Source organism: Hermetia illucens, chromosome 6 (genome assembly GCF_905115235.1).
Source record: "Hermetia illucens chromosome 6, iHerIll2.2.curated.20191125, whole genome shotgun sequence".
NCBI lineage: Eukaryota > Metazoa > Arthropoda > Insecta > Diptera > Stratiomyidae > Hermetia > Hermetia illucens.
In genome coordinates this window covers 24642640-24656125 of record NC_051854.1, presented here as the reverse complement: position 1 = coordinate 24656125, position 13486 = coordinate 24642640, and the positions used below count along the sequence as shown (strand labels likewise).

Sequence of the window (13486 nt, the reverse complement as noted above, 5' to 3'; positions counted from 1 at the left end):
TCAACAAACATCTGGTCTTCCCCATTCTTAACCGAGATTTCCTCTTTCTTGAGTTCGGATTTGGTTTTCTTGGGAGCATTCCTCGCCTATGAGTGGAATTTCAGTTCCGCGATTGAAGGCTTACGTCTATCCTGAGCCTTCTTCCGTTTTCAGGCCATCTCTCAGTTAGCGAATATACTATTTAGCACCTGCGCCACTGAGACCTGTTTCCTTCCTGACGTTTGACATGTTAACCTCAGATGTACTCCTGCTGGTCCCTGGTTTCTGATCAAGGACTTTAATTGGTTGTGGTCTTCACACTAGGCTAATGTTGAGCCTGGCTGTAATACCTGACTCCTGATTTCTCAACTTCTCTCTCCTCGGGTGTAATCGCCTCGTTATGAGTATTGCGAAGACGTGCCAAGGTCTGTTTGTATGTGGTATGAAGTTCAGCTTGCCGGTTATCTTTTTTATGTTTCCAACTTTTTTACCCATTGATTCCCACGAGTATGGATTTAGGAGGTCCGTCGTGAGATTGTCTTGCGTAGTACTCATTGAGGCGACCAAGTATCAGGGGGGAGCCACATATTGACCCCTTGGATAGTGATATATTGGATCATAGATGGCTATTTTCCGCTTCAGTCTATCCTGCAGTCCCCTGCTTGATCCCCTGAAGTACAGTCGCTCCGAGTATGAAGATCCACCGCGGGTGTTCTCTTGATTATGACTGAGGTCTATGTAGGAGGAGCTCTGAACACCCTAAATCTTTAGTCTATTTCCCTTTTGTTCAAGTCATGTCAGTAGCTCAGCCAGTGCTTGACATTTGTAGGAAAATGTAGAGATCGTTCGCTCATTTTATTATTTTTTGATTTAATATTTTCTCTTTATAGATTGAGAAACGTATGCACCAAGAAGAGGAAGCTAAACAAGCAGAAGAGCGACGACTTAAAATATTAGAAGAGACCCGTAAACGAGAGGAAAATCTTAAAGAACAACAGAAACTACGCGAAGCTGAACTGAAAGAACTACGAGCTATGCAGGAGTCAAACCTTACTGAACTGAAAGGTCGCGAATTGCAAAGCATCCACCTTCGAGAAAAAGAGGTTGATCTCCGTGAAAAACTGGAAAAGATTGCTAACGAGCTTCATCAACTCAGATCCCGGAAACAGCAAAAACAAAATGCAGCCATTCCGCATAATATCAAACGTATCAAAATGTATATTCGTCAACGTTCAGAAGAAGTTCGTGAAGACCTCCAACAAGATATCCATGCCCTTAACCGCATTCTGAACTGCCACAGTTCAGAAGATGCTAAGCGTCTTAAGAGCCAATTCGAGGCTTTCTATAAAGCGGAGTTGCAGAAACAATCAACGATTGAAGCAATGTATGAGTCCGAAGCCAAACATAATCTTATCAAATGGGAGGCTGAATGGGCTGAGATGTCTAACGATCGTGAGGCACAAATTGCGTTAATTTTCAAGAAAATAAAAACCGTTCTTGAAGCAGAGCTTTCTGAAAATTTAGATGAGCAGAAACGTTTGGTGGAAATTCGTCAGCAACATGTCGCTTTGATTGAGAATTCCAACGAGAAATTGAAAGCTCTTGTTAGGGAGCAGAAGAGTTTTATTCAAGCCTATGATCAGGTGGATGCCAATAGCAGTGAGGTGGGTGGGGAAAATGTGAAAGACGAGGAGGTGCTGAAAATGGCTAACTGCAGCCTTGACGAGAGTTCACCGAGGAGGCCGAAATTCGGGAGGAAAAGAGTCGCTTGGACGTGAATGTTAACGAGCAGCTTTTCGAAATTATTGAGATTCGATTTAAATATCTTTTGAATTATGTTCAATTGTTTATTATTATTTCGCAATTCCTAGGATTAGTTCTTCGTCTTCAATATTTGCTTGCATTTAGGTTGTCAATGATTCATGTTTGTACCAAATTTATATGCTTGTTTGCGGCAACTCACCACGTGTTTTATTGCTATAATACTGTATCGATATGCATTGTTTTAATTACTTAATTAAATTAACGCGTGAAACTTGAAAAATAGAATTAAGCCTTGAAAATATTTGTCATTTATAAGAGAATACCATCAACTAATGAAAATTTAGATTTCAGTTAGGTGTTGGGCTCGCGGTCCAATGGTCCCAGGTTATAATTTCACTAAACAGTCTATCTCCAGGACATTCAGTAGCTTTGGCTTGTCGATGTCCAATTAATTTGTAATCAGGTGCTATAAGACCGGTGGTAACTCCAGCAGCAATGAAGTCTACGGCAGCCTTGAGCATTTTGAATGATGGTAAATCAGCTGAAAATGATATTGCATTAATTTTATTTGAATAAAATACTAAGTGAGCCATGCTGGCTTCCATACTTCTATAGTCCCCGATGAATACAATTCCTACGCTCTTTGAGTTGTATCCAGGGGCATGAGCTCCAACAACATTCCAGCCACGTCCCTCGTAGATTTCGCCATCTCCACCAACGGCAAAACTGTAACCAATATCGCCCCATCCATTTTGATCCATGTGTAAGTCCTGTATGTATTGCATGGCAGCTATGCAGTCCTCAGTTGTGAGACAAACCGCCGGCTCATACGTGTGATGGATAACCACATAAGGGATTTGTCCGGAAAATTTACTAACGGATTTCGATGTACGGGCTCCCCATTGGGCACGGGTGATTAGTGCCGAATTTTCCGAAACGAGGACTATAAAAAAGGAAAAAGTTTGCTTAATGCAAGATTAATGTGAAAGGGATTCGTTTCAACGAACCGCTGAGAATGAGGACGACTCCCGCAAGCTTAAACATTGTGATGAATTTTTTGAACGGGGGCCTTTGTTAATTTGACTTATATAGCTTTCGGGGAGTGGACATTGTGTTATCGTTATCTGATATAATATGCAAATAGAAATAATCTAAGATCTATTGTCGATAGAGTCATGCTTCACAGTCTGTAAGACAGTAAATCTGGAAATGTATTTTAACTAAATATTTTAATTGTTGCAAATTAAGGGGGAGATCTGCATCTATGTCAAAAAAAAAAATGCTTCACATTTGCTTCACGTGTATGTGGCAGTAAGCGGAGAATAGGTATCGTTTTAGTGACCTTGGAAACAATCCCAAATTTAAATCGAGAGCATAAAATCTTTTTTGTGTGAAGAGAACTTCTCTTTCCTTTCAGTGCAAACTGTACAATCTTAAAACGTACAATTTTACGCCAAAGACGATAATTTTTAGATTACTCTCCATAGAAACTTGAAATCAATTAAAAGTATTAATTGTCTATTGAACAGACATAATAAGTGAAACAAAAATTTCTGCAGAGTCCAGAATAATTGCTTTTTATCTCCTACAAATTTTTATCTCATTATCAGATATTGTTCATCAACTTTGCAGAAGAATGGTAGATGAGGACGAGAGAGGGACGCTCTGCGTTTCTATAATTGAAGATTACAGAATATGATAAACTGCTTAGCATTGTCAATTACGAATGCAGTCCAAAGTTGTTTCAGAGATCATACGGCATAATCTGTAATCGTCATTATGTATATATCACCTTTGGGGGCTGGTTTCTGTTTGATTATGATGATACATATCTATCAAAAATATTTATTGCTAAGTCATCATAATCTCGGTTGTTGTGGAATTTTACCTATAGTTAAGCTGTTGCGATTTTATGTTCTATAAAAGTGGCTTCGGCGAGGTTCCTATAAGATCCTCGAGTATGAGGGACATTCGTTCAGTTTGGGCATCGGTAGCAGGCCCAAGACGGTCTCTTTAGACAGCATAAAGCCTCTCTTCCAGAAGGCAGACGGCATTGGAGGGAAGCGTGAACTCTGCGGACATTTCGACGTCCGTCAGTCGGACGCGGAAGAGTTGCCCGCCGCGGGTTCTCTCGCCGAAACCCCTCGGTTTCAGCTGGGGCGGAATGAACGTACCGAGCATTAAGAATTGCGTTGGTCATCACATCGGAAAAATTGTCTTTCCGATATCAAAAGAAAAAATAAAAATAGTATGGACTGACCGTTAACCGGTTACCAAAGATATTAACTGAATTGATAAATTATTTAAGTAAAATATAATGTAATATTCACTTAATTAACAAATGAATTATTATATTAGTGTTTGAGGGAAGATATAGTCCACTGAATTCCTCCACGATCCCCAAACAATGAACCATGAAGAACGTCTTCTTTTTGGAGCAGCACTTCATTGATCACTTCATTGGGGGTGTCTCCATTTCTCGAATCTGTATCAACTGACCGTGTTTACTTTGTCCCATTTAGTCCGAACCTGTAAGTGGTGCAAATACTCCTGAGACCACCTTCTCCAAAACGTTTGGTGGTTCATAAAAGCCCCGTTGAGTGCGATCGACCTCCGGAAGCGTATTAATTGGCCCTTAAACTAAAAAGCCCCCAGGAATCAAGGCCTCAATATGATCTGGATTGTTAGAGAATGGAACAAGTCACCTAGAGTTTAGGTGTACCTCAATCTGGCAGAGAATCGTAGTAAACCCTTCGAAAGTCGACACAAGCTTCGTTTCGTCAAATACACGCTTTAAATCGCGTTTTGCAGATTTTATTGCTGCTTTCCAAAGGCCGCCAAAATGTGGTGTAGCGAGTTGTATAAATTTCCAAGTAATGTCCTCTTTAGCCGTTATGGCTGCGATTTTTTCTGATGCTGTCCTTCATTTCCTTGTTGATCTAGTATTTTGCTCCGATAAAATTAGCTCCGTGATCACTATAGATTTCAAAGCACAAGCTTCGCCTTGCAATGAACCTCTTAAATGCAGCCAGAAATGCTTCGATTTAAAGATCGTTCACCAATTCAAGATATGCAGCCTTCGTGACCATACATACGAAGACGCGAACTTAGCCCTTCAAAGTATTGAAAGCTCGGCCTTTCACATAAGTTCGGCCTTTCGCATAAGCTTGGCTTTTCGCATAAGCTCAGGCTTTTGCATAAGCCATTCCACAGTGCAAAATGGGTGACCTCAAACTACTGACTCCGCTGAATCGAATCTTTCACACATGTAAGGCATCTGTGCAGGTCGTTGCGAATCACCTTTGGATCGTGGATCCAATACCGCATCTTCAAATATCTTCGAACAGTGGAAAACCCATCATACAAAGTATTGCGATGAGCTTCCCGTATAATAAGGCAGGTGACATAATGGTCTCCCGGCAACAGAATCGGTTGTTTCCGCATTCCGCCTTCAACCTTGAGCAAGCCTTGATGGTCAAGGAAAGGATGATTCGTAACCTCTTGGTGATCGGACGATCCTCCTTCAAGTCGTCGATCGCCTTAGCTAACGCAATATTTTGGAGTAACCGCAGGATTTTGGGCCGACTTTACTCGTATTCCACGAAGCAGATTGACCCCTTCATTCGAGTGATGAAAGAGGACATGTAGGCCACGACCATTACACCTTGAAAACGTTGAATATCGCTCCAACAGATTTCCTTGGTTTGCAATGCCCGTGAAGCAACCACTTCCTCGGATACTCGAGCTTCCTGGAGCCATGGTGGATCCTGCCATCATAATCTACAACTCGATTGAGGAGATGCCTCTTGAAACGCGGTCCGCAGGATTATGATCTGATGTGATCCCAAACCCAGGATTGCTCACTGTGTTGGCGAATCTTAGCAACGAGTTTTGCGACTTAGGATGCTAGTCACGAGAGCTCCTTCCTTATCCACGCCAATGTGATTGTACGGTCGTGCCAGCAGTACACATCACCCATTGAAGTGAGTTGAAAATCCCTACAATACTTGATAGAAGTCATCGCTTTGTCAGCTTCCTTGAGAGGTTCTGCTTCAATAGGGTTCTATATCAGACCAAGGGTGTCAATCACTGAGCCTTGTATGTCGTGTAACCCTAGAATCCTCAGGAATATCGCACAACAGGCTGGGATCATTTGATGCCCACTTGCTTAGGTTGAATCCACTGGACCTTAACATGTCCGATATTTGTTTGATGAGAACCATCGCATCTTGTCTAGTGCTTGCATCCTTGCTATCCTTCGATTGCCTGTTCAGTACTCATTGTTATTGCAGAGGCGTTAAATACTGGACGAACCTCTGTGGTGGATCTCTGCATTGTTATAACTGGGTGATGGGGCAGATAATACACATCTCTATCTTCCTCAGTAAATGGTAGTAGTATTTTAGAAGCAAGATCAGTTTCGAAAACTACTAACTGAACCCTTTTAATTGATACTACACGTGACCATAATTTAGCGAAAGAAATTTACACAATCCTTTCATATATATCAGAGCCTTCCCCTAAATTGTGCAAAAAATTATGCTCTTCGTTGGATGTAAAAGGGAATCGCAGACCACGCATTCCAAGCAAATTTGGTAACAATAGGTCCAGCCGTTTTCAAGTAAATTGCGTGTGATAGGCAAACAGATAGCCAGACACACGTAGAATCGGTTTTAATACGGTTTACTTTTACATAAAACCTCAAAAAGAATGAAGGGAATGCAGAGAAAGTATGAGATAATTAATAAATATTTTTAATTTTAAGTTTAACGATTTGCTACATCAGAGTCTTACTCCAACAAGTTTTCAGGCGAATACCAAATTGAGGTTAGGTGACACATAGGAGTATTCACGTATAAGTTGGAGCGTCGTCGCCGGGCGGTGATTTTGGCTTTCCGGATTTTGGCCAGCGGGAAAAGGGTGGAAAGCGTGTTAAGAGACTAAGTTGTGACTTATTGAGTGCAGGGTATTTTCCATTTCCCGGAAAATCGGGCATAAAATCTAGTAGATTTGTTTGCAATCTAAGCTAAGCCCCAAGAGGAGAATCGGGGAAAACATTGAGATTGCCCAGAGGATTCTCGGCGCGACGGAGTTGTGGAAAAGCGCGCGTTTTCCGGCTAAGGAAGTTTAGAATTTTTCGTGGGTTTGTAACTGGGGCCGATCAAAATAACGCGCCGTGATTGATTCGCCAAGATTCGTAGTTTGGGAAACGATCGGAATGGCAGGTGATTGTGTGCGGGGGATGCAGTAAGGACCTTTTTTCCGCTTTTTTTGGTGCTTTCGTCATGAATCGTGCGGTCTAAGTGTGTGCCGAAGCGATAATATCCATCTAGGAAGGATTTGTCGAAGGGAAGGAGTGGTCTCCAGAAGAGTAAGTGAAATTAGTTTTAACGCTGTATGGCTTGAAGCGACACGGAATTCAATAGTTTGATGTCGGGCAAATACGCAAAAATTTAAGAGAGAAAGGGCGGCTTTGAGTTACTAACACGGCGGTGAATATCCATATATGCTGATAGATATGATGCTACCTTATATTTAACTGTGGTTGACTTCCTTCGCTGTATTTTACTTTACGTTTGTCGCCATGACATTATTCTTAAGCAACAATACAAGCGCGAGAGGGATCACAATTTCTTATCAAATTTGTTATGTTGTGCCAATTTATTAATTATACACAATCGTCATCAACGGCACAAAAACCGGTATCCGGTCTGGGGCTAAGGAACTCCAGACACCTCGGTTTTGCGTCAAGGTTCTTCTGAGGATTCTTCTCTCAAACGCAGAGAAGAGTTCGGACTTTTTCTTGCATTTCTGTTTAAATATAAACCTTTTAACCTTATTACGTTGTAATTGTATTCGTGCATGTTTGAGGTGGGGGAAAAGGCAAAGCCTCTGAGCACTCAGAACCTAGTGACCCATTGTACTCGCTTTATGTATCGCAGGATTTCCATCAGTGGTTGTGATGTTATCCGTTGTAAGTGGAGCACATCGGCACCAAAGATCTGATGTTTGATGCGTCCATTGGTGGGGTATTCATATAGAAAATGCACAGTGGATTACCCTTCTTCATTACAAGTGGGACACGTATCATCTTATCTCAGAGCATAGTTAGTTTAGTTTAGTAGGAGGAGCCGCAACTCTAAGCACTCAGAACTTTGTTAGACCTTGTACTGTCCCCGAAGATCGCCTATTCATCGGCCTCTTGTCGATGGCGTTCGCAGGCTTTCGCGTATCTGAGAACATTCTCCAGAGACGGAATGTGCGGACTCTTTGTTGAGGAAAACCGTACTAAGATATCTTCGTCTGAGGTCTGAAGAGTCCGGGCAGCTGCAGACGAAGTGCAGAGCCATCTCTTCTTCCACTTCACATTGGCTGTTTAGTTTAAGTTTAAGGGCCAGTGTCTCGTTCTCATGTCCGACCTGTAGCGGCCTAGGGTACCCTCACAAAGATTTTCGGCTGCTGGCGGAAGTTCAAATTTCTCCATTCGGCTGCGTGAATCCTTGCCATTGCCCCCTTTAAAGCAGAAGGGATAGTAGATGGCCGGATGCCAAAAGCTGGTTCTGTTCCTACCATTGTAGATTCAGAACTTGGGCGAGCCAGTTTGTCAGCTTCCTCATTACCAGCGATGTCTGAGTGCCCTGGCAGCCACATCAGGAATGGTTCGTCGGTCAAGTTTCAGCAGCATCTGATGACATTATCATCAACGGGGCAACGACCGGTATCCGGTTTAGGCCTGCCTTAATAAGGAACTCCAGACACCACGGTTTTGCGCCGAGCCGATATCCTCAAAAGCTGTTTAGCGTCCTGGCCTACGGCTCGCCCCATCTCGGGCCTCTCGCCCATGTTGAGCCAGATTTTATCCACAGCCTGACGGTCGTGGTATCGTTCATAGATTTCGTCGTTTTGTAGACTACGGAATCATCCATCCTCATGTAGGAGGTCAAACATTTTTGGAGGATTCTTCTCTCGAATGCGGCAAAGAGTTCGCAATTTTTTTTGCTAAGAATCCAAGTCTCCGAGGAATACATAAGGACTGGCAAAATCATAGTCTTGTACAGTAAGAGCTTTGACCCTATGGTGAGACGTTTCGAGCGGAACAGTTTTTGTAAGCTGAAATAGGCTCCCATCGGCATAGCTGTTATTGGTTGTGATTTTCGATAGGAGACATTTTCAACAGTCTCAAAGTTGTAGTCTCCTATCTTCATTGTTTTCGTTTGACCAGTACAATTCGATGTTGTTCTTTCGGTTTTGGTATTGGCGCTGATGTTGCCACCATGTACTTCGTCTTGCCTTCATTAATGTCCAGCTCAAGATCTCCCGCCGCGTGCTCGATCTGGATGAAGGTAGACTGTAGATCTCGGGTTGTTCTTCCCATGATGTCGATATCGTCAGCCAGGCCAGTAGTTGAGTGGACTTGAAAAGGATGGTGCCTCTCGTATTTAAACGGCATCGCGCCAGGGCCTACGTTGCAGAGGATGCATGATAGGGCATCACCTTGTCTTAGACCGTTGTTGATGTTGAATGGTCTCGAGAGTGATCCCGTTGCTTTTGTCTGGCCTCGCACATTGGTCAGGGTCTGCCTAGTCAGTCTTATCAATTGCGTTGGGATACCGAATCATCAGCATCTGATGACAACTCGACACCAATTGGCTTGATATGTTGTTGCTGTTTAGTGCTGATAATGCTGCCCTACTGTCGGAACAGATGCGAATGATGTGATCCCTTCATTTATCGACAATTCTTCTTTTTTGGTGATTACGAGGGAATGTGTCCTTTCGATGACGAATTTGGCAGGCATCAGAGCCATCTGATGTTTGCCAAGAAATTTCCAGATGGGCGCATAACCGTATGATTGCCCGCCTTTCCACGCGCCAATAGTATCAAGTCTACATGCGTCGTTTTACCTCCAAATGGATTGGGGGTAAATTTAGAATACTTCCGAGCGCCACGGTCGGCGTACTACTCATTACTGCAGTAATACTTAGGCAACCGAACCTCCGAAACTGCGCCAGCAACTTCCTGTTCTTAGCAAAGTTCAATCTCGTCCACCTGACGCACCAGATGCACGCATACATCAAAATGGGTTTTATTATTGATGTATACATCCAATGAATCCGTTTTGGTGAAAGTCCCCATGTCTTATATATCGCAGTCATACAGCACCAGAGCAATCTGAATGATTTTTGGTATTGTTCTTGAATATGCTGCTTCCACATCAACTTGGAATCCTAAATATTTAACTGTTTGTACCAGCTAAATTTCCGCCCCTGCTAAGGTGGGTAGCATGTAGCTGCCCCACCTAATGTTCCTAGTGAGCATAACTAGTCTAGTCTTTCTAGCGTTCACCGTGAGTCCATTATCGAGGCACCAACTGAGGATTATAGGATTATAGTGTTGCATTCATTCATTCATGTCATCGCAAACTTGCCGAAAATGATTACGGCTAGATCGTTTGCAAATGCTTGTGCAAAGAGCTTTGTGCTGTTCAGGAGCCATATTAAGGTGTCCATTACCAGGAGCCATAACAGAGGTGAGAGAAGCCCTCCCTGTGGGCAACACTACGACACCTTGTCTGAATAGACTTCTGTCCGATCAACATGTCGATTTTTTTCCATTCTAGCATGTGAAATATCTAATTGATTAACAGCGCATCGATTCGATGCTGTCTTGCCGCGTTACAAATCGCCGCGAATGAGGCATGATTGAAGGCGCCTTGGATGTCCATAAATGATATTGCCCTTTCAATTTTCTCGTAGGCATGCTGCATACAGTGAAGTGGCCACCGAGAGATATACTAGTCTCTCCAGTCCTTTTAGCAGAAAAGAAGTTAGACTGATCGGTGGGAAGCTTTTTGTGTGTATATCGGTGGGTTTCCCTAGATTCGGAACAAACATTACCTTCACATCACTCCAGCTGGTTGGAATATAAGCGTGTGTTAGCCAACCGCAGTATATATTCTGAATGTGTAGGCGTAGGGTTTCCATTCCTTTTATTACAAAAGCAGGAATCTCATCCGGACCTTCAGACTTGTATCTATAATAATAATAATAATCGTTGGCGCAACAATCCATGTTGGATCAGGGCCTTGAAGTGTGTTAGAGCACTTCATTCAAGACCGTAACGGTACACTAGGAGGTAATGTGGTCAGCATTGCGCTCGCCCGAGATTATTACCCTGATTTGACTCAGGTACTCATTCACAGCTGAGTCGACTGGTATCCGACGTCAAATCACGATACAAATTCCACTGCCACCAGTAAGATTTGAACCGCGACCTTCCGTACGACAGCCTTGTATCTACGGAACGAGTTAAATGCTCCCGTGAAACTAATTTGCATGCCAGAGTCCAATCTTCCGTCTGCTCGAATGCTTTTTGCCCGGAGGCATTGTTTTGCTCGAAGGCTGTTTACTGTCCGCAGGCAGATGCTTATCCGCATGTAAAACTTTAGTCTCAGCAGGTGGCCCCGATTGTGAGCCCGGGATCAGGGATGCTGACAAAAGAGGATTGCTTTGGCTGGTCCGTTAAAGGCTAGGTCCCAATTGGGTTGGTTCCCACTTGAATAAGTAGCGAATCTAAGTCTAGACTCAACTCGTCATGATCAAAGTGCTATTGAATTCTTTTGTTTTTGTTTTTTAAGTTGTTAGTTTCTTCGTAGTTGGCTGCCATGGCCTTTGTTCATCGTTCACGGCCACATCTTTACCTCTGTGACCCTCGGAACGCTAGTCGCATCTTGGCTTGCGGTTTTGATTACCGCTTAGCTTCAGGTGTCACCTCTGGTTTCCCGGAGGTCCTCCTTACTGAGTTTCCTCACCACGATAAGGTAGGTAATTGTCAAGGGAAAAATTTCAAGATTATTATAATTGCGCGTGTGCGTGTGAGTCTGAGGTGGGGAGAAGCAAAGCCTCTTAGTTCAGACCCTAATTATCCATTATACTCGATTTATGTATCGCAAGATTCCCGTTGGTGGATGTGATGTTGCCCTTTGCAATTGTATCATCGTTTTGATCTCAGAAAATCGGACAAGCATCTTCAAAGCAGAGTTTCCAATTGATTTTCTATCGCGAAAGGAGTTCATAGTCGCCTAGGGAACTTCACTTGCCGAGAAGTTCATTGAACTTTGTTCAGTTCGTTTTCCTAGGATTCCGTCTTTGTATTACGAACAGTTCGCCTGCAATAGCCAGACTAAATTCTAGTAACCTGCCTTAATAAACAGACGTCCCGGTTTTGCGCCGAGGTCCACCAATTCAATATCCCTAAAAGCTGTCTGGCGCCCTGGCCTACGCCATCGCTTCATCTCAGGCGGGGTCTGCCTCATCTTATTTTTCTACCATAAATAATTCCCTTATAGACTTTTCGGGCTGGATCTTCCTCATCCACACGGATTAAGTGACCCGCCCACCGCAGCCTATTGAGTCGGATTTTAACTCAAGTCTTCGAGGAATACATGAGGACTGGCAACATCATTGTCTTGTACAGTAAGAGCTTTGATCCTGTGGTGAGACGTTTCGAGCGGAACAGTTTTCGTAAGCTCAAATAGGCTCTGTGGGCTGCCAGCAACCGTGCACGGATTTCATCATTGTAGCTGTTATCGGTTTTGATTTTTGACTCTAGAAAGGAGAATTTTTCAACGGTCTCAAAGTTGTAGTCTCCTATCTTTATTCTTCTCGTTTGACCAGTGCGGTTTGATGTTGTTGGTTGATTGGTTTTTGGAGCTGACGTTGATCTTGTGCCGTCTGCTCGATCTGAAAAATGGATGTATGTTCTTCGCATAATGTCAATATCGTCAGCATAGGCCAGTAGTTGGGTGGACTTAAAGAGGATCGTACCCCTCGCATTTACCTCAGCATCACGGATCACTTTTTCCAGGACCAGGTTAAAGAGGATGCATGATAGGGCATCCCCTTGTCTTAGACCGTTGTTGATGTCGACTGATTTCGAGAGTGATCCTACTGCTTTTATCTGGCCTCGTACATTGGTCAGGGTCAGCCTAGTTAGTCTTATTAATTTCGTCGGGATATCGTGGCCGTGTACAGTTTCACCCTGGCTATGCTATCATAGGCGGCTTTAAAGTCGATGAAAAGTGGTGCAACTGATGTCCATATTCCAACAGTTTTTCCATCGCTTGCCACAGAGAGAAAATGTGATCTGTTGCTGATTTGCCTGGAGTGAAGCCTCTTTGGTATGGGCCAATGATGTCGATGATAGTGGAGAATATTTTATAGATGGTACTCGCAACGTGATATCTCTATAATTGCGGCATTGCGTGATATCTTACTTTTTATGTATGAGACAGATAACACCTCGTTGCCAGTCGTCAGGCATTCATTCGCTGTCCTACACCTTGAGCATAAGGTGTTGAACGGCTTGCTGTAATTGGTCGCCTCCATATTTAACAAATTCGGCTGTAATTCCACCGGCTCGTGGTGACTTTCGGCTTTATAGCCGATGAATTGCATGGAGTATTTCTTTTATATTTCGTGGTGGCAATATTTGTCCGTCGTCTTAAGTTGGCGGGACCTCCGACTCGCTGATGTTCTGGTTCTTGAGCAGTTCATCAAAGTACCCAACCCATCGCTCCAATATCCTTGCTCTGTTGGAAATTGGACTTCTCTCTTTGTCTCCGCAGGATGAGCATCGAGGTGTGTAAGGCTTCATCCTGCTGACTTGTTGGTAAAACTTCCGCGCTTGGTGCGGTTGCTCCCTGCACTTTTCGAGTTCAGAGACCTGTTAGTTCTCCACGGAG

The 13486-nt window shown here is 43.4% G+C and overlaps 2 protein-coding genes across 2 annotated transcripts in view; one reads left to right on the top strand and one right to left on the bottom strand.

Annotated features, from left to right (window-relative positions):
* The window catches only part of LOC119658690 (trichoplein keratin filament-binding protein), a 167329-nt gene extending 165289 nt beyond the window's left edge, over positions 1 to 2040 (top strand). The window contains exon 5 of the mRNA XM_038066275.1: positions 870 to 2040. Coding sequence (XP_037922203.1) covers positions 870 to 1757 — 888 coding nt within the window. The 3' untranslated portion in view covers positions 1758 to 2040. The remainder of the gene's footprint in view (positions 1 to 869) is intronic.
* On the bottom strand, positions 1859 to 2846 carry LOC119658694 (peptidoglycan-recognition protein LB-like). The gene is made up of 3 exons (XM_038066282.1): positions 2751 to 2846; positions 2351 to 2686; positions 1859 to 2284 (listed from the first exon to the last, which is right to left on the bottom strand). Exons 1-3 carry the CDS (start codon positions 2785 to 2787, stop codon positions 2091 to 2093), a joined length of 567 nt encoding a protein of 188 aa, XP_037922210.1. The 5' UTR covers positions 2788 to 2846; the 3' UTR covers positions 1859 to 2090.
* Between the last annotated feature and the right edge of the window lie 10640 nt (positions 2847 to 13486).